The following is a 22,185-nucleotide window of genomic DNA, read 5'->3' as shown; positions in this document are numbered from 1 at the left end:
TGTGTGAGATAGAGAGAGTGAGTGAGAGAGTGAGGGTGCATTTGACAGTGAGTATGCATGTGAGAGAGTGAGTGTGCATGTGAGAGAGAGTGTGCATGTGGGAATGAGTGAGTGTGTGTGTGAGACAGAAAGAGGGAGAGTGAGCGAGTCTTAGGGTTCTCACTCACCTTCACCCCCACACATCAACACATACTCACACAGTGGGTGTTGGTGAGCGAATAAACACCCTGAGACTGGGAGTGGGCCGCACACATACTCTCACCCTCTTACACTCGAATGGTGATCTTTATTAATTAGTCTTTTTTAAATGATCAATTTATTGCCTTGACATTGCTGTATTTTTGCTCAGCAAGTTGCTTCTTTTCTCCATACCTCAACTTTTTTTTTTTAAATTCATGCTTCATGTTTTGCCAAACCTTTTCTTTCTGAAATTTGCTCGCCAGCCCCTTGAGTGAGAAAAAAATTTAAATGTGGCCCCTCACGTGAAAAGTTTGGACAAGCCTGGGTTCAATGCTTCACATCGTGAAGGTAGAGTGAAATGACGCCACAGGGATGAAAGAGAACTTTGTAAGTGGGTCACAGCAGTCAGGGGGAGCAGAAGTTGAGAGGGGATTTGATACAGGTGTCCAAACTCACGAGGGCAGAGTAGATAGGGAGAAACTGCCCCCACTGACAAATTTAAGGTGGCATGAGAAAAAACCTTTTACACAGTGGTGGTTAGGATCCGAAATGCACTGCCTTAGAGTGTGATGGAGGCAGGTTCAAACGGGGCTTTCAAACTTGAAAAGAAAAAAGCCTGCAGGGCCTTGGAGGAAAGGCTAAGTGCATGGGACTAGCTAAACTGCTCTTGCATGGAGCAGACACAGGTTTGACAGGCTGAATGGCTTCCTTCTGAACTGTAACCAATCTATGATTCTATTCTAAGTAGTGGCTGTGGGTGTGCTGGGAGAGGGGTTGGTGGAGGAAAAGGAGAACCAGAGGAAGAGAAACGTGCACATTGTAGGATGCTGAAATCAGAAACAGTACTTTTGTTGTAAATCAGGCCCAAGTGAGTTGCTTAATGGTTTGATTTAAGGGCGACAGCACCTTGTGGCTGAGGTTTGAGGGCGGTGCGAGCATTGCATCAAGCCTCTAACTAGAGCGGAGTACAAATCCTGTGTGAGAAACCACCTGAGAATGAAGCCACAGCCGTTAATTCTACTTGTTCACTGATTCATTAGGGACACAGCAAGACTGAGTCAACAGATCTTAGCCTGGAAATGACTGTTAACCGTCTGTGGTTGCCTTTGTACAGTAACCCTCTGCTCATTGTTTTAAGTGAGAAGCCACTCCATTTTCAGTGAGTAGCTGCTGCTGTTAAAATTCCATACAAGTGAAGCCTTATATAACAAGTTGTATTTATATAGCTCTTATAATATTATCAAACATCCCATGGTGTTTCGCAGGAGCGTTATCAGACAGAATTTGACAATGAGCCACATAAGATGATATTTGGACAGGTGTCCAAAAGCTTGGTCAAAGAGATAGGTTTTAAGGAGTGTCTTAATAGAAAAAAGTGAGGTACAGAGGTTTAGAGAGGGAATTCACCACCACCTTCTAAAGGGCAACTAGGGATGGGCAATAAATACAAGCCTAACCAGCGACACCCACATCCCGAGAATGAATAAATGAAAAAAGATGAATTTCTTAAAGAAGGAGAGAGAGGTTGAGAGTTGGAGAGGTTTCAGGAGGAAATTCCAGAGCTTTGGGCCCAGGCAGCTGAATGCATGAACGCCAGTGGTGGGGCGATTAAAATTGGAGATGTTCAGGAGAACAAAATTGGAGGGTAGAGATCCTGGAAGGTTCTGGGGCTGGCAGAGGCAACAGTTGGTGGGGCCATGGAGGGATCTGAAAACAAGGGTAAGTATGTTCAAATTGAGGTGCTGCTAGACCAGGAACCAATGTACACGAGCAATAAACAATGCTTTTCAAACTGATGAATATGTGGCATTCCTCTGCAAATAATGGCACACACTCGAGGCCCCTTTTGAAATACTGAGAGAATCCAGGGTGGCGGGATGTGGGACTCCTTATACTACTGAACCATTCCTGGAGACCTCCTGGAGATCTCATAGTAGGGACTGAAACAATCCTGGGGAGTGCCCCAGGGTTAAAGATATAGATCAGCTATAGGGTGGGATTTTCCATGCCCACCCACCCACCGCGATCTTCCGGTCCTGCCGCAAGTCAATGGACTTCTGGCTGGAGCTGCCTTTCCCGCAACGGATCCTGTCTGCGCCGGTAAATCCCAGCCATAATCTGATGGAATGACCTAACAGGCTCAAGGGGCTGAATAGCCTCCTCCTGTTCCTATGTAGGCATGATGAGGTCAGACATCATCATTGAAGTGCAAGGGTTGAGTAACACAAGCAAATGTATTCAATACTGGATCAATGGCTGCCTTTGATAAATCGATGATTTAAGATGAATGATCAATTTTATTAAATTACAGCAGTCTGGGTATACAGTCCTGGGAATCAGCAGCCGTCTTATCTATGAACATTTGAGAAATTGGAGGTTTCCAGTTTGGATTTTCCCCAAACATCATATTGCTCCTTCAATATCAGGTGGCTCCACAAGTGATGCCTTCCGAGGAGTTTGCACAGCAGCTGGCTGCTGGGAACAGGCTGATCCCTGCAGCTGCTTACTGAATCTGCCTGGCTGTTAGATCCTTCTGTACATCCCTTTATGAAAGTATTTGACATTTTAAGAAGCAATCTCTCTAACACGAATTGCTACCAGTCAGCCTGTGTGTGATTGGAAATGCAAATGAGCCTGGCCACAAAGATGACATCAAACGATTAGCTGCCTCGAGTCATTTGTTTCACGATAAAGTGATTCCTCAGCAATTCCTGTGTTCTTAAAATGGAATGTAAAAGAGCTCCGTCACGAAAGGCTCACAAGAATTTGAGTCACCATCGCAGCAATTTGAAAACACATTCCAATTAATATTAAACGAGTGCCCTATGACAGAGTCGACTGCATTATGTTTGCAAGTTAATTTTGTCAAAAATCACCCAATGGTTCAGTTCACTGCAGCAGGTTTGTCACTCTGAGCACAGCTTTGAATTCTACTTTAAATATTAACTTAGATTAATTATTAACTCTGCGCTCCTCCAACACTGGCCCCTTGTCCATCGCCCCGCTTACTTCTCTCCACCATTGGCAGCCACAACCTCAGCTGCCTAGGCCCTAAGCTCTGGAATTATTTCCCTAAACCTCTCCGTCTCTCACCTCTCTCCATCTTAAATCCCTGATTAAAATCGACCTCTTTGACCACCTGCCACACTGTCTCCTTCTTTGACTTTGTGCTCAGATTTTTTTTGTTGTCTGATTGTGTTCCTATGAAACACCTTGGGATATGTTTCCCTATGTTAAAAGCACTATAAAAATGCAAGTTGTGGTCGTTAGCTCTCGGGAATGGTAATTGGTAGTTGGCACTTGGTAAGGTTTCCCTCCGAGGCCTTTCACCAGGGAATTTTTACAGGAGGTGCACGATGAATGCAGTCGATGGTCATATTAATTAAAAAAGTTCAACAGATTTTCCTTAAATGATTCCTTAGAGTTCAAGGAGATTAAGGTTTGTGGAAGATTATTCCAGTCCTTAATTGTTCTTGGGAAAAAGGAATTAGCAAAGGAAGCATGTTGGGGTGTGTACAGTCGGAGCTACTGGTTAGGAACCCTTTGAGTTCGGTCACTTTTGGGCTTAAAATACTGCTTAGTAATACTTAATTGTTCATTGAAAAATTTATAGAGGCATGTTAACCCACTGGCTTTTATTCGGTTCTAGAGACTGTGCCAGCCCAGTGACATGGCCAACTGGGAGGCACTAGAATCTTGTGCGTGTTTGTAATGAAAAGAGCTGCCCGGCTTTGAATTTTCACAAGGAAGGTAATGATTTTTATCAGTGCATGGCTCCCAAGTGGCTGCATCATACACGAAGAGTGGAATGGTCCCAGATTTGCACCGAGTGTGGTAGCGGGCGTGTAAAACGATGCTTTACTCGCCGGCCACGATGGCAGGTTTTCACTGCACATCATCCAAACCCGCTATATTATTTATGCATTCCCGGGAAACACGCCATTTCCATGGTGGGTGGGCGAATGAGAGCCTGCCCGCCATTGCCTCGCCACTTCATCATGCTGGGTGCCGTGTTTAAAGTCCAGCCACGTGCATATATCTCAGTGCTCCCAGCCCACAACTACTGCAGGGAAGATGTCCGCGAGAGGCAAAAAGACTGCAGCTCCCAGTTTAACAAAGCATCACTGGAATGCAATTTGGACGCCATGGAGGCCCGCTGTGATGTCCTCTATCCCCGTTCTGGACACTGGCCGCAGGAGGGGCAGTGGCATCACCAATCCAGCATGGCAGGTGGTGGCAGCAATGGGCAGTGCCATTGCTGCACAGAAGAGGTTGGCCATCCAATGCAGATAGAGTAGGAATGATCTTATCTGTGCATCCAGGGTGTGGCAGCCATCTCATCACTTTAAACTCACACATTCAAGCCCATCACACATTCACTGGCACCTCACTCACTGCCAGCTCAAGGGACATCACCAGTCATTCTCACACGCACACCCTCTCATGTCCATCTGGCCTCATCTCCTCTGGAGACTGCCTCCTCAGTCCTCACCATCTTCAGACCACTTGCACAGATCAACATGCGCCCCCACACACACTGGGTTGCCCTCCTTCCCAGTATAGCTCTTGTCGTGCAGCCTGTTCCCTTGTCTGAGGCCACATCTCCCCCTTCCCCAAGCAAGGCCTTGCCCTGTAGCTATTGAAAAGCCACCCATACATGGCTGATCTGGCAGGTAGAGACCTACCTGTGAGCCCCCCTAAAAGTGATGTGGTGCTGTCTGTGAAGCCTGGTGTTGATGATTGCAAGTGCTGACCGAAGCAAAGTAGGCAAACAAACCTGGACGGTTTGGGCAGACGATCCAGCTGGGGTGGGGGGGGGGGGGGTGAGTCTGGTGGGCTGGCCTTATAATGATATGCTGATGTATTACAATGAGGTTCCCGATGTCCAATGGCGGGAAATGCGGCCTGATCACAAACTGGTTTCACGACATCATGAAACCGATTTTTGGTCTTCTTGCCATATTGTCTGCTCACCCCACCAAACATGCCCGATGCCGGCAGGCATGGAAACTCTTGGCCTAAGTGCGGTCTAACCAATGTCTAGTACAGCAATTTCTTTACTGTAGTTGAATGATGGAAGCTCCATTTCACGAACCCAAGCATTTTAGAAGCTTTGGGTGGCTGCATGTTGACTTTGTACATTCCACTCCAAAATATTTTGGAAGTGGATTTCTAAGTAACTTCAAGGTGGTAATCATGTATTTTGTAGCTTGGTACTGATGGACAGTGATTTGCACGGTTAACCTCATCTGCTGCTTCAGTAATGCCTCTATAGATAAGCAGTCGTCTGCAAACAGTCTGATCTGGCTCGATATTCCACCCTGGATATCATTTATAAAGAGGGGAAACAAATGTGGGCCCAGGGCAGTACCTTGGAACATGGCTCTTAAGACTGGTTTCCAGCTCGAGTCTTCTCCATTGAGTTACCCACTGAGCCCACACTGCCACAAGTAGGATAACTTAGAATGGAAATTTAACAGCTGGTGACTCTGTTCTTTCAATGGACTGATGGTTGCAGGGATTCCGGGGTGGGAAATCCTGAGTGTACAGGCCATGATTTATAAACACGTCTTGTCTGTTCAGCATATTCAATAGAAACAGAACAGCGCTTCATGGGTTCTGTCAGACTGGCAAAAACTTCGCTACTGCAGTGGGCAATATTCCCAACTACAGAAAAAGGTTCAGGAGTGGGAAAGGATATTCTCCTCTTGCTCAAATGAGTGCAGCTCCAAAAACATTCAAGAAGCTCAACACCAGCCCGGACAAAGCAGTCTGCTCAATTGGTACCCCATCCACCACCTTAAACATACATTCCGTCCACCACCGATGGACAGTGGCTTCAGTGTATGCACATACAGGATGCACTGTGGCAACTCGCCTAGGATCCTTCAACAACACCTTACAAACCTGTGATGTCCACCATCTGGAAGAACAGGGGCAACTGATGCATGGGAATACCACAACCTGCAAATTCCCCTCCAAGCCACAAACCACCCTGACTTGGAACTGTATCACGATTTCTTCACTGGTGCTGGATCAAAATCCTGGAACTCTCTTCCTCACAGCACTGTGGATGCATCTATACCATATGGATTTAATGGTTCAAGAATATGGCTCATCACCACCTTCTCATGGGCAACTAGGGATGTGCAATAATTTCTGGCCTTGCCATGTGACACGCACAATCCATGAATGAATAAACAAAAAATATTATTCCAGGGAATAACTATTCTGACTATTTAACACAGTTTGCAGGGAGTTAAGTCTTCAGAGTGAAGCTGGGTGAGGTAAGAGAGTCGAGGAATAATTGGATCAGGCCACATAGACATAATTCAGTCTCCATTTTAAAGTCATACATTGGAACAGGAAGGGGCCATTCAGCCCCTCAAACCTGTTTTGCAATTGAATTAGATCATGGCTCATCTATGTCTTAACTCCAGCTATCCACTTTTGTTCCATAACCCTTAATACAAAAATCTATCAGCCCAGATTTGAAATTTTCAATTGACCTCCAGCCTCAACAGCTTTTTGGGGAGATAGTTTCAGATTTCCACCTACCTTTTGGGGTGCCTATGCTTAGTTGACATGCTGCATTCATGACACCTCCAGTGAGCAGGAAGGTGTTTGGCACAATTGGAAGAGAAGGCAGTTATCTCGTGGAACATTCCCCTCTCAATCAAAAACAGATAAAGTGCTCGCTTATCTTGTCTCATCTTCATTTGCCTCTCTTGTGGTATTGATTGAGCGCTACATTTTTGTTGTCTGAAGGTGAGACATTGAGTAGAATCCCTGAGCCTCTGACTCTCCTCTGGGTGGGGTTCTCACTGTCCCATCGGTCTGTCCTTCAGATGCTGAGCTCAAAAGAACCATGCCGTTATTTGAAGGCAGGGAATATCTTAGTTACATAGTAACTAAGTTACATAGAACATACAGCGCAGAAGCAAGCCATTCGGCCCGGTGAATGCCTTTGTTAATGCTCCACTTGAGCCTCCTTTCAACCTTCCTCCAGCAGCTTTATCAGCATAAACATCTAATCCTTTCTCCTTGCATTTATATAGCACCTTTCACGAAAGCCAATAAAGTACTTTTGAAGTGTAGTCACCATTGTGATGTAGCAAATGTGGCAGCCAATATACACACAGAGTCAACAACGTTGTTGTGGGTCTAGAGTCACATATAGGCCAGGGTAAGGATGGCAGATTTCCTTCCCTAAAGATCATTAGTGAACCATTTGGGTTTTTACATCAATCGAAAATGGTTTCATGGCCACCTTTAGACCTTTAATTCCAGTTTTTTTAACTGAATTCAAATTTCACCATCTACCATGGTGGGATTACTCTGGATCTCTGGGTTACTAGTCCAATGGCAATACCATTACACCACTGCCTCCCTCACTGGCATGACTGACAGGAACCTCCAGTCTTAACTTTCGTTCGCTGGATTGGTGTTTGCCAGATTTTGGTTTGTGTAAAATGGCTCCAGTCTTACCTACATAACAACACTCCTTGCACTTCAAAGCAATTCACTTTAAGTACACCATTTTGAGGGATGCAAAAAGGTTCCAAGTTAAGTACTATGATTGCAGGGGTGGATTTTATTTATCCCAGTAAATCACAAACATCTGCCATCTTTCAGGCAATGGAAGGCATTTGCAGACCATTCTATAAAGCAGTTAGGTTTCTGGTTTTCCTCGTATGTCTTATTTTAAACAGGCCAGGAGAGGCAGTCAGCCAGGCTGCTCAATTACCCGTATACCCCAATCAGCAAGTTGCCCGGTTACCAGGTGCTCAGGGCTCAACAACAACTGCACAAGACCTTGGGCTTGGCCCTCAAAATGACTTGGGCTTCATGCCCAAGGTCAAAGGGCAAGTGCCACAATTACATATCCTGCTGCCACTGTGATTCACAGCACCCCTTTCCCAGGGTTAAAATCCATCACCCCTCCCTCCCTCAGGCTTCTTTCTCTCCTCAGATGTATAGGCTTTCAAAACCTAAACCCAATGTCACCTGATTTACCTCATCCCTGACTTTGCTGTTCACCTGAGTTTTCAGCAAGAATAATACTTTTGAGTTGAATTCCAGGTTTTTGCCGACAAAAATAAAGCACATAGTTTTATCAGTGATTTACTACTTCTAACTGCCCCGTGTGAGGAGCCGTTTATCAGATGAGACATTGAACCTAAGCCCCACCAGCCCTCTCAGATAGACACTAAAAGATTCTATGACCACCATTTCTGAAGAATAGCAGGGGGAGGGCCAATGTTTATCTCTCAATCAACATAACTAAAATAGATTTGCTTTTATCACTTTGCTGTTTGTGGGAGCTTACTGTGCGCAAATTGGCAGCTGTGTTTCCTACATTGCAACAGTGACTATACTACAAATAGCATGTAATTCGCCTTGAAGTGCTTTGGGACATCCTAAGCCTGGAAAGGCACAATAGGAACAAATGTCTTTCTTTTTCCTTTGTTACTAATATACTGGGTAAGAGTTAAAGTGTCAAATAAAGTCTACCAGCCCTGTTGTCGTTTGGTACAGTCGTCATAGTAATAAATCAGTAATCCAGTAATTGCAAGCTCAAATACCACCATGGAAAGCTGTGAAGCTGGTAATTTGTGGGCTCATATCAGTAAAAGGAGAGCTGCCAACTGATTATAAAAAATCCAATTAGAAAAAAGACTTGCACATATAGTGTCTCCCATGACCTCAGGATGCCATAAAGCATCTTACAACAAGTGGAGTACTTTTGGAATGTAGTCACTGTTGCAATGTAGGAAAAACAGTGGCCAATTTGTACATAACAAGATCTCATAAACAATATGTCGTAATGATGATCTGCTTTAGTGATATTGATTGAAGGATAAATATTGGCCAGGGCACTGGGGAGAACTCCCCTGCCCTTCTTCCAGCTAATGTCACTTTGACCTCACCTCAATTCAGTGTCTCATCCAAAAGATGGCATTTACTGACAGCGCAGCACTCCTTCAGTTCTGCACTAGAAATGTCAGCCTAGATTTTTGTGCTCAAGTATCAGCAGTGGGACTTCAATCCATGTCTTTTCGATTCAGAGGTGAGAGTGCTACCCACCGAGCCACAGCTGACGCTAACACATTCACGTAAGGCAAAGAACCTGACTACTCCCATCTGCTGATTCCAGTTCCACTCCTAAATGGTTGATTATTAACTTCCTCCAAATGGCCTAGCAAGTCATGTTAAAAAAAAGAATCACGAAAAAAAAACCTTGCTAACCACACTCTTGGCAACTGGGGATGGGTACTAACTGTGGTCTTGTTATAAAAATGTATTTTGGGATTAAGAAGAGTCACCCACCCTCATGAATTCCTCCAAAGACGTGTAGTTTCGGCCGTACTCGCCTCTGCACTGTGTTTAAGAGCTCGACACAGCCAACTCTCTGTAACTCTTTGGGAACCCAGTCTCGAAAACCTGAAACCAAAAAGGAAAATGAAAAAATATGCCATAGAATAGGATTCCTTTCTAATGGTACTGCTTAATAATGGATTCACAGCATGCTGACATGTTATTTACTGTTACACTGGAAATGCACTGATTAATTTAAAACCTCCATGGCAAGTTGCAGCCAGAAACTAGCAGATTTCCCATGTTGGAGGATGCACGACTTATTTTAAAGATTAGGATCCTTGTACGCAATGCTTCATGCTTCTGTTAAAGTGGAGTTAACTGTAACCTGTTAAGTCCACAAAGTGTCATTGCTTTTAGCAAATTCTCATCAATCAGAAGTTGTTGCTGTTTTCATATCTGCTCAATCTTCCCTCAGAGGACAGATTGAGGAAGCGTTGGGATCCTCAGGCTGATTGACAGTCTGATAGGCTGCAATGTGCAACATATTGGAAATACATTGACTAATATAACACCATCCTGACAAATTAGAGCCAGAAACTAGTGGGTGCTGAATTCAAATTTTCACAGCTGTGAGGGCTGTAATCCATAGTGCGGGAGCCACAAATTTATGGAATAGATGTAAATGCTCTTGATGGGCAGATTAGGCCTGTTTAACTATCATGATCTGAAGTTATTTAAATCCTGAGCCCTTTACAAATGAAAACAAAACAGGCTGCAGGTGTCAATGCCTGTTAAAAAATAACTCCGCTATTTGTTTTGATTGACAGGCCAGGTGATATACCATATATTCTATCAGTTTCAATAATTATTTGTTGACATTTCCATAAGGACTCATTGTGAATGGCTGATTTCCAAAAACAACAATTATTTCAGCAGGGGGAAATCTAAGTTCACAGTTTGATTGACAGGTTAAAGTGTCTATTAAAGGATCAGCAGTCTTTGATCTAAGGTATGAAAAGAAGTTTGTTTTTTAAGAGATTAAGCATAAGATTTTAAAAACAAAGCTTTGAATAGGCTTTCATGAATGGGTTTTTTTGATATCAAGTCTGTATAGTAAAATATGTATTAGATTTATACTTTATTTTATTTCAGCCCATGGCTTCTGAGGTCTTTCCATGTCAGATATTAGATGAGTTGGCATGAAAGCTAAAGGAGTTGGGGGGCGGGTGGATGGGGGCATGAGTGGCGTAGATGCAATAAACGGCCATGAGGGTTAAATGGGGGCATGAGTTGACACGGGGGCTAGAAGGTCTAAAATATTGTAAAAGAACTGGGACAGCAGAGAACAGAGGTGGGCCTTCAAACCAGCCCACCTTGGCACTTGGTCATCCCTGTAACCACCTACACTCTGCTTCTAGGGTTGGTGGGCCTGTATCTATCTGGCCCCCACTTTCCCGTAGTGAAGATCATGGCTTCCCGGGCACTTTTTCCGAGGCGGGGCTGGTGAATTGGGAAATCTTCTGACTCAAACCACCTGCTGCTTCCATAGCTCCACCATTTCCAATGGATAATAGTCTGAAAAAGGTAAAGGATTGGGAGGCTTATTATCATTCTGATAGGCTGCATTTTGAAGGTACTCTCTTTGGTTGTGACCATCTTTATCTCAGCTGATAAGGTGACTCGTTCTATATGGAGGGTGGTTCTTATAGGCTTGCATAATCCACTCAATGAGGGAAAGGGTCTCCTGCCAGGCATGAATATTCCACTGAATATCAATCCAGAATTCAGAATTAGAGCTGTGGTTAATATTCAGCAGGACTATCTGGAATGGACTTTGAGCGTGGCACCTTCTTACTCAGAGTGTCAGGAAGATATAATAATTTCCATAATGTTATTGGAATTTATTGTAAAATAGAGTAATAGTGGGACGTGTCTGTGTGTGTGTGGGAGAGACTTAATTAAATTAGAGGCAGCTAGTCTAGGGTGCTTTGATGTAAGACGAGGAGTTAGGTTTGAAATGTTAATTAGGTAAACATGGGGAAATGTCAGAATGTGAAGTGAAAAGGGAACATTTACATTTTTAAACAATTCAACTCAAAGGAGGGGGTGCAATGTATACTTAGCCAGCAGAGGTAGTAAGAAATAGTGTGTTTGTTTATTTTTTTCAAGGATTACTGGTGGAATTGGAATTATGATAGATTTTATTATTAGTAGAGAGATAAAGTTCAAAAGACATCATGAAACAATGGGAATTTATATTCAAAAAGGAAAATATGTTAAAGGAGAGATGGCTGTTTGTAAGGGAGGCATTTTAAGATCTTACAAGTGTGAAAATCCTTCAGCATCTATGCCTCAAGCTGCTGTCTTCAAAGACTGAAGTTAAGAAAACTGAATTTGACTTGTTCAGGGTATCATGTTTCTTTGACTAGGCTTTTTAAAATCTATGTGGCCTACTGTTACCTTAACGAAATTGTAACTGGGAGTTAGACTGATTAGAAGTTATCATAGTAGTAATTTGTAGATCTATGTATGTATTTAAAAATCATTTATCTTATTAATAAATATTTAATCTAGGTTTGGAAAATCTATAAGACTTGGTGGTCTTATTACTACTGAATTCAAGACATGCATCTTGAAAATTATGCAAACTGCAAAACAAATCGTGGCAGTTGTTTCAAGTTTCCCTTTGTGATTTGAACCACTTAGCATTTACCATTGGCTGTGCCATAACAGAGATATTACCACAGAGTTAAGGCTTTCTCACAAGCAAAAAGTCAGAATGGTCTTTTTTGATGGGTAGCTTTCTCGTTGTTCGAAATGATTAGCTTTATTTCTCTTTTTGTATCTCCCTTTTCAGTACGAGGGGAACTTGTGCATGTAGCATTGTGACAGGCATGCCCCAAACTTTTCTATTACACAAAGATGGCTAGAGAACTTTAAAATCACTTGCAAGAATGAAAATAGGATCTGATTTTTTTTTTAATCAAAAATTAGTTTTTATCAGGAAATGGTGTAGACATGTGCTTTCAATTGTGGGATTTCTCTGGGTGTCATTTTTGTTGCTAATTATGGAGCCAATATGGAGGTTTTCTTGAAAAGGGCAATCCCATCTCTCTACATGGTGTCAGTCTTGGCTCAGTTCACTCAGTCTCGTCTCTGAGGCAGGAGGTTGTGGGTTCAAGTCCCAGTTGAGCCCATAACGTAGACTGACACACCCAATGCAGTACTAAAGTAGTGATGCAATGATGGAGGTGTTTTTTCTCAGCTGGGATGTTAAACTGAGACCCTACCTGCCCTCTCAGGTGGGTGTAAAAGATCCCATGGCACTGATTCAGAGAACAGCAAGGGAGTTGTCCCCAGACTTTTGGCCAATATTTATCCCTCTATCAACATCACTAAAACAGATTATCTGGTCATTATCACATTACCTTTTATAAGAGCTTGCTGTGCAACATTTATCTCATTGTTGCTTGTGAGATCTTGCTGTGCACAAATTGGCTGCCATGTTTCTTACTTTAGTGACTTCACTTCAAAAGTAATTCATTAGGTGGACAGGTTAACTGATCATTATCACATTGCTGTTTGAATGATGTTGTTTGAGGGATAAATATTGGTCAGGAAAGCAGGGAAACTCCCTTGCTCCTCTTTGAAAAAGTGCCATGGGATTTTTTACACCACCTGAGAGAGCAGATAGGGTCTCATTTAAAGGTCTCATCTAGAGGACAGCACCTCTGACAGTGCAGCACTCTCATATTATTGCACTAGGTGTGGACATCTGGATTCTACCCTCAAGTCTTGAGGGTGGGACTTCAATCCACAACCTGATTGAGACACACAACTGCTACCCACTGAGTGACATGTGGATTTATAAAAAAACAGTTTTAACCACTTACCCAATGGTGGCCCATGAGTCATGAGAATATCGATACCCTCTGGAATTAGATTCCATTTGTCCAGCAAAGACTGGCCTCTGGGCAAATTGAAGCCCCAGCCATTAAACCACGGTGTCCTGCAAGACAGAGCAAATAATGTCAATGCTGTGAGATAGTTGCATGATTATCCCACCCCACGTGTAAATTGGTGTGACCGAGTACTATGAGGGAAGTCACATGGTGAAGATCATGCTGTGACCCTCAGCCATTTCTAAAGGACACTGAGGAATGAAACATTAGCAGAGGTCCAGGCATCTTACAGGAATGCCGTTTCATACACATACAACTGAACTCAAAATTCATTATAACTCACCTAGAGAGAGCTCATTCAGATCAAAAAACCGAGATGCATGGGCTGAGATTTTACCAGGCCCTGGGCTGGGAGGGGTGGGCCTTGCTAGAAGGGGGATGTGGTGCTGGTAAAATATTAGGGAGCTGCTTGGGGAGGCCTCCCCATCACAGTCCTGTGCTGGGCCATTTTCCCAGTGCTGAGAAGGGCAGTCTGCCAAAAGGAACAATTTACACAATTAAAGGATTAATTGTCGTCCATTTTCCCAGGCACACGATATTTTGCTGATGATGGAGGCCCCTCTCCCCCATCCCTGTATGGAGGTGGCCTCCCAGCAACCTCCTGGTGGGGTGCAGAGGAATTGGTTTCCAGAAACTCCCTGGCCCAAGGTGGCAATGGCCACTCCTGCAGCCCCTCCACAGCAGCAAATTTCTCATCTCCCCTTCAAGGACGCTTCAAATTGGAGGTGCCCTCTTGTTCTCCCTACAGCGTCAGCAGTGGTCACCTCTTTTGATTGGTCCAGCAATGTGAAAAGGCCACACCCACTGTCCCTAACTGGATGCAGTGGGGAAGGCTGCCGCTGAGGTCCTACTGCCCGATCAAGAAGAAGGGCTTGGGACCTGCTTTTGGTCCCGACGGCAGGTTCTTACCTCATGCTGGGAATAGATGTTTGTTAGCCAAAGGTATTAAGGGATTTGGGGCAAAGGCAGTTATATGGAGTTAGATTACAGGTTTTACTGAACGGTGGAACAGGCTTGAGGGGCTAAATGGCCTCATCTTGCTTCTATGAATGGTCCAGGCAAGTGCTCTTTTTATTTCTGATGACCCAGTTTCTTTCTGAAATGTCCTTAATTTTACTCTTCACATTGCATTAAATGTTGACTTTGAAAAGCTCTCCTTGCTGAATACTAGTTTCCAATTAGCAATGCCCAGAGTAAACTGCAGCCAGAAAATACACACCAATTTCCTGTTTCACAACTGGTACATTCTTTTTCACAAGTCTGTTCGCTTTTTAAAAAAACCTGCTGTCAAACTGACAACAATTTCTCATATCACAGAATTGTTATGATGCAGAAGGAGGCCATTCGGCCCATCATGTCTGCACTGGCTCTCTGAGCATTTTAACTTAGCACCAATCTCCTGCCTTTTCCCAGTAACCCTGCATGTTGTTTCTATTTAAATAATCATCCAATGCTGTCTTGAACGCTTCAATTGAACCCGCCTCCACCACACTTCCAGGCAGTGCATTCCAAACCCTAGCTATTTGCTGTGTGAAAGTTTTTTCTCCCCTCACATTTGCTTCTTTTGTAACACACTTTAAAACTGCCTTCTGGTTCTCGGTCCATTTACGAGTGGGAACAGTTTCACCCTATCTACTCAGTCCAGACCCCTCATGATTTTGAAAACTTCAATCAAGTCTCCTCTTAGCTTTCACCTTTCCAAGGAAAATAGTCCCAATTTCTCCAATCTTTCTTCATAACTGAAGTCTCTCATCCCTGGAACCATTCTCGTAAACTTCTTCTGCACTCTCTCCAATGCGTTCACACCCCCCTCCTATTTTGTGGTGCTCAGAACTGTACACAATACTCCAGCTGAGGTTTAACCACTGTCTTATATAAGTTCATCATAGCCTCCCTGCTCTTGTATTCTATTAATGAAGCCTAGAATGCTGTACATTTAGTAACAGCTCTCTCTACCTGTCCTGCCACCATTAATGATTTATGTATAAATACACTCAGGTCTCTCTGCTCCTGCACACCCTTTAGAATAGTATCCTTAATTTTATTCTGTCTTTCCATGGTCTTTGTACCAAAGTCTTAAACTTCTCCGCATCGAACTTCATCTGTCACCTATCTGCCCATGCCCACCAATGTGTCAATGTCCTTTTGAAGTTCTACACTGTCGTCCTCACAGTTTACAATCCTCCAAAGTTTTGTGTCATCTGCAAACTTTGAAATTGGCCCCTGCATACCAAGATCTAGATCATTTATATATATCAGGAAAAGCAAGGGTCCCAATACCGACCCCTGGGGAACTCCATTACAAACCTTCTTCCAGCCCGAAAAATACAATTTAACCATTACCCTCTGTTTCCTATCCCTCAGCCAATTTTGTATCCACGTTGCTACTGTCCCTTTTATTCCATGACCTATAACTTTTCTCACAAGTCTGTTGTGAGGCACTGTTTTGAACACCTTTTGGAAGTCCATATCCATCACATCAATGGCCTTGCCCTCATCAACCATTTCTGTTACCTCTTCAAAAGACTCCAGCAAGTTAGTTAGACATGATTTTCCGTTAACAAATCCATGCTGATTCTTCTGAATCAATCCACATTTTTCCATGTGACTATTAATTCTATCCCGAACAATTGTTTCCTCACCACTGAAGTTAAACTGACTGGTCTGTAATTGCAAAGGCAAATCTTTACAACCTTTTTTTGAACAAGGGCATAATGTTTGCAATTCTCCTGCCCTCCGGCACCTCCCCCGAATCCAGGGAACATTGAAAAGATTATTGCCAGTGCCTTATAAACTTTAAGTACCGACAGCTTATCCAAAATCATCTGCTTATCAATTTTAAATCTTTCTAGTGACTGAGTTTCCTCCTCTGTCACCATGGCCTGGGCATCATCTGCCTTGTAGATAAGGACAGATGTAAAGTATTCATTTAACACCTCATCCATGCCTCTTGCCTCTATGTGTAAATCCCCTTTTTGGTCCCTATTAGGCCCTATTCCTTTTACCACCCTTTTACATTGGTGTGCTTATGAGATACTTTGGGATTTCCTTTTATGTTAGCTGCCAGTCTTTCTTCATAATCCCCCTTTGCTTCCCGTGTTTGCTTTTTCACATCCCTTCTGAACCTTCTGTATTCAGCTTGGCTCTCAATTGTATTTGGTACCTGACACCTGTCGTAAGCACACTTTTTCTTCTTTAATTTAATTTCTATCTCCTATGTCATCCAACAAGCTCTGGATTTGTTTGTCCTACCTTTCTCTTTTGAGGGAACATATTTTGACTGTGCCCAAGCCATCTCCTCTTTGAAGGTAGTCCATTGTTCAGCTACTGTTTTTCCCACCAGCCTTTGGTTCCAGTCTATTCGGCCCAGCTCCGTTCTTGCCCTGTTTTTATTCTCTGCCAATTGATTATTCTTACTCTAGATTGGCCTATGTAATTTTCCGATGTCATCCTAAACCTTAAGATACAATGAACACTGTCCCCTAAATGTTCCCCCACTGTCAGTTGATCTACTTGGCCCATCTGATTCCCAAGAACCAGGTCTATCAGTGCCTCCTTTCTTGCTGGACTGGACACATACTGCTCTAGGAAATTCTCCTGAGCACAATCTAGGAGCGCTTGTCCCTCACTACCCTTTACACTACCACTATCCCAGTCTATATACGAGTAATTAAAGTCCCCCATTATAACTACATTATGATGTTTACACCTCTCTGTAATTTCCTTGCAGACTTGTTCCTCTATATCCTTCCCTCTAGCTGGTGGTCTATGTATTACATCTAGCAATGTAATTGCACCCTTATTCCTTAGCCCTAGCCAAATCAATTCTGTCCCTGAATCCCCTGGCACATCCTCTTTCTCCAGTACTGCAATACTCTCCTTAACCAAAAACGCCACCCCTCCTCCTTTTTTCCCTTTCCTATCTTTTCTGAGCACCTTGCAACCAGGAATATTTAACACTCAGATCTGCTCTTCCTTAAACCAGGTCTCAGTTATCGCCACAACATCATAATCTCACAAGGCAATCTGTGCCTGTAACTCCCCAATTTTATTAACTATGCTCCATGCATTCACATACATGGGTAACCCTGATTTAGACTTCATTACTTGCTCCCTTACTCTGAAGTAATGTGCCGAAGGATGTGCCAAAGTTGATCGAAAAGTGCAATTACCTGAAAATGTTGTAGTGGCAAAAATCCATGATTGATTTGAGTGCCACAGAACGCTGTAGCATGAATCAGGTCATCTGGCCCAGGGAGCTTAGACTGGTCTTTCTCTCAACGTGAGACAGCTTGTCTGACCCTTGCTCTCTTGCTCACTCCCCATACACTTAGTCGTGTCCAAGAGGTGACTACAACTGTTCCCCTCCACTGCTACACTCACACTCTCACACACAAACATACACACGATGCTACTAGTAAACCTTTGAACATGGTGTCTAAGTTGCTGATCTTTTTCACCTTTATTCCTGTTGCGATTTTTTTTCAGAAGTTTACTGTCCTCCTGGAGGATTAAAGCATTCTTGCCTTTCCTGTTTCATGGGGGTTTTAAACTCACTCTATAATTGGATCATTCTTATTGCATTTCCTCTGCAGAACATGGGGTTTTGCAACACACCCAGTCACTGTTAGGGGAAATAACAAAAGCTAATGCCTTCCTTTCTATGCCCTGCTAATAGGGTTTAACTCAATACTTCTCACAGAGGGGAAAAGGCTAATAGCAAACAGTCTTCTTGTAGAAAAGGCTGAGATTGCAGCAGCCTGTTTGGACCTTTACAACTGAATACATTTGACCTCTCTATGTCAATAATCAATCACAAATCTTCAAAAAATTTACATTAGAGCAAAATATTGTGGATGCTGGAAATCTGAAATAAAGACTGAAAATGCTGGAAACACTTATCAGGTCTGATAAAAGGTCATCGACCTAAAACATGAACTCTGTTTCTCTCCCCAAAGATGCTGTCTGACCTGCTGAGCATTTCAGCATCTTCTGTTTTTACTTCAGATTTCCAGCATCCGCAGAGGGAATAAGCTGTATGCAATGTTCCGTCAATTCACCTTAGTGAATATAAGGCAATATACTTGACGTGAACTGGAAATCAGTAAATCTGATAACAGAATCTTCACAATTCCTTGAGTACACTCAAAATAATTTCCACGTACAATTGATACCATTTCAAAATAAAATGTAAAAAAATGGACACTCAGCACCAACTCATTCTCTTTAACCCTGTTTATATCAAGGTCTTCCAACTAACATCAAGACTTAGACCAGGGGAGCGAAGGTATGGTAGCTAAATTTGCAGATGACACAAAGAGAAGTAGGAAAGTATATTGTGAAGAAGACATAAGGAGTTTGCAGACGGATATAGATAAGTTGAGTGAATGGGCAATAATCTGGCAGATGGAGTATAATGTGGGAAAATGTGAAGTTGTTCCCTTTGGCAGGAAGAATAAAAAAGCAGAGTATTATTTAAACAGAGAATGACTGCAGAATTCAGAGGTACAGAGGAATCTTGTACATGAGTAACAAAAAGTTAGTATGCAGGTACAGCATGTAATCAAGAAGGCTAATGGAATGCTATCCTTTATTACGAGAGGAATTGAACATAAAAGTAAGGATGTTATGCTTCAATTACACAGGGCATTGGTGAGACTGCATCTCGAATACTGTGTGCAGTTTTGGTCACCTTACTTAAGAAGGGACGTGAATACTTTGGTGGTGGTTCAGAGTAGGTTTACTAGATTGATACTTGGAATGAGTGGGTTGTCTTATGAGGAAAGGTTGGACAAGCTGGGTTTGTTTCCACTGGAGTTTAGAAGAGTGAGGGCTGACTTAACTGAAGTACATAAGTTCCTAAATAGTCTTGACAAGGTAGATGTGGAAAGGATGGTTACTCTTGTGGGTGAGCCCAGAATTAGAGGGCAAAATTAGGAGTTGCCCTTTTAGGATGGGGCTGAGGAGAATGTTTTTTTTGTCTCAGAGGGCTGTGCAACTTTGGAACTCTCTGCCTCAGAAGGCAGTGGAAGTGGGGTCACTGAATATTTTAAGGCAGAGATAGATAGATTGTGGTTAGGCAAGGGAATCAAAGGGTATCAGGAGTAGATGGGAATGTAGAACTCAAAACAGTGAGAACAGCTTGCGAGAGGCAATAAGGTCCAAAGAGACAGCTGAAGATCTGTAGCTATTTGCTATGGCCACATGAAGCAGTGGTGTACTGTTGAAGGCTCAGTCAGTGAGAGAGAGTGCATGGAAGACAGCTTGAATGCATGTGGTGACCCAGGGAAGAGGAACATTGGAAGGCATCTGAGAGAAATTGTTGGTTTGGGAGAAGATTCCAAAGTGAGTTATTGGAGAATGTAGATTGGAAACCCTTGTGTGAAAGGCGGAGTTCAGAGAGACTGATTGGCACATGGCGTGACAAGCATCTGGGGGAAGTTGAAGAGAGATCCATAGCATCTAGTTGAGGTAGCATCTATCACTTGGTTTCAGACTGTGTGCCTGACTACAGGTCGCCAATTGGTTTACATGCACTGTGTACTTACTGTGAACCTTAGAGTATAAGATAGTTTTTGTAACTTGTGTTATCCTTACAAACCTGTATATATTTGTAAGGTATAGTTGTGGGTGAAGGAGTATTGTAATATAGTTCATCTTGTTGAATAAATGGTTTATTCTTTTATTAAAAGTTCATCAGCTGATTCCTGTGACTGTTTAATAGCTACTCTCCACTATCTAAACTAACAAATTAAAAGTTAGGACCTATCAAGCTGGGTTCCACTCTGGGATCAGGCTTGTCCTGGGGTAACCTCAGTTGGGAATCATATAACATTTGACTAAACCAAAGCTCTTCAGGCTGGATTCCCAGATTCTATTCTCCGAAAACTTGAGGTCATCCAAATCTCTGCTGCCCAGGCCCTTACTGGCATCAAGTTCCATTTTCCCATCAAACCCACTGCTCGTTCACCTATTTTGACTCTCAGTCTGCCCTTAAATTTAAAATTCTCATCCATAGCCTTGCACCCTCACTTATCTCTGTAATCTCTTCCAGCCCTGCACCCTCCAAGGTCTCTGTATTCCTCCAATTCAGGGCTCTTGATTTACATTGCCCGATCACTGGTGGCTGTTCCTAGGCCTTAAACTCTGAAATTATTTCCCTAAACCTCTGGCCTCTCAACATATCTTTCCTCCTTTAACAGCCTCCTTAAAACCAACTCTTGGACCAAGCTTTTGGACACCTGTCCTAGTGCCTCCTTATGTGGTTCAGTGTGAAATTTTGGCTGTTAACACTGCTATGAAGACACTTGGTACCTACATTAAAGGTACTATATAAATGCAAGTTGTTGCTGATAAATATTAGTCAGGACTCAGGGGAGTGCTCCTCTACTATCCTTTAAAATAACACAATGGGATCTTCTACATCCACCCAAGAGAGTGGATGGGGTCTTGGCCGGACATCTCATCTGAAAGCTGGTGTCCAACAGTGCACTGGGATAGCATCCTTCAGTCCTGCACTAATGTGTCGGTATAGAATATGAGCTGAATTTTCAGAACCAGCTAACATCGGGAACAAAGGCAGATGGTGCCTGAAAATTACAATGTTGGATTCCGAACCTAGTTTGCGATGTTGGCAGTTTTGGTCAACAGAGGTCGACTGGGAAGACTACCTAACCCGGAGAGGCGAGCAGGCAACCAGACTCCTTAAAAGCCTTGTTAAGCAGGGATGAAGGTCGCTGACAGGGATTTTCCAGTTGGTCTCCAGCTTCCTGATGCAACGAGTTCAGTTTAACTGCCTGGATGGCCGGCATTTCAGGCTGGCATACAGGCCTCCCTGTCTGCCTGGATGGGGGTGCAACCAAAGCAAACACTGCCCTTTAGAGGGACACCCCTCCCACACGGTGGCCTGGCAGCTTTTTATATTTCTTAATCAAAGTTTTTAAAAAGTGTCTGAAAAGCGCCCTCTCAGTTTCCTGATACTGCAGTCAGGTGCTCCTCTGCAGTTGGAATGCCTCTGATTGTTATGTCCCATGTCAATATGGGTGGCACCCTGCAAAATTCTGGGTTAATAACCATCACACCCCCTCTCCTAGGTGTGGGTTTGGGTCTTGGAAACAGCCCCAGCTCCTGGTGAGAATTCAACCCACATCCCCACAATGGGACTTGAACCCACAATCTCCTGACTCAATAAGGTGTGAGTGCGACCCACTGAGCCACAGCTGACACCATTGGTAAATATTACCTTCAACATATCATCTGACCTGAGTTGCTGGTAAATGTTTTTTCCTTTTATATTGGTTATCGGTTTAAATCTCTGTGCTGTTCTGTTTTCTAATGTTCTCCTCTCCTCTTGGCCTTTCTTCCAAAAGTTACTTTGCCTTGCTGACTTCCTCCTCATCTTCAAAAGCTTGCTAAAATATAAAACACTCTCTGACTGCTCCTTTGATCTATTTTCTCCACATTCCTTCCCTACGCTGCTGCTTGTTAAATGCTTTGAGGTGTTTCCTTTATGTGAGAAACACAGGACAAATGCATTTATCTTTGCAATCTCATTCTGTCAAAACTAGTTCCTCATAGCATATTGCAGCAAAAACAATCTACAAGAGCCAATCACCATGACATCCCCTCATTCTACTATATATCTTTAAAATTATAAGTTAGTCTGCATCAAAAATCCCACAAGAAGATCAAAAGTCTACCCAGAAATGCAGCTCCAGCAGCT

At 43.2% G+C, this 22,185-nt stretch overlaps 1 protein-coding gene across 1 annotated transcript in view; it reads right to left on the bottom strand.

Moving 5' to 3' along the window:
- Positions 1-22,185, bottom strand: part of mpped2a (metallophosphoesterase domain containing 2a) — a 187,542-nt gene that overhangs the window by 9,293 nt on the left and 156,064 nt on the right. Inside the window, exons 5-6 of the mRNA XM_041196535.1 lie at positions 13,395-13,510; positions 9,511-9,624 (exon numbers count right to left, since the gene is read on the bottom strand). Of these exons, the coding sequence (XP_041052469.1) occupies positions 9,511-9,624; positions 13,395-13,510 (230 nt within the window). The remainder of the gene's footprint in view (positions 1-9,510; positions 9,625-13,394; positions 13,511-22,185) is intronic.

This window comes from Carcharodon carcharias, chromosome 10, assembly GCF_017639515.1.
Source record: "Carcharodon carcharias isolate sCarCar2 chromosome 10, sCarCar2.pri, whole genome shotgun sequence".
In the NCBI taxonomy this organism is placed as follows: Eukaryota; Metazoa; Chordata; class Chondrichthyes; order Lamniformes; family Lamnidae; genus Carcharodon; species Carcharodon carcharias.
This window is presented reverse-complemented; position numbering and strand designations above follow the sequence as displayed.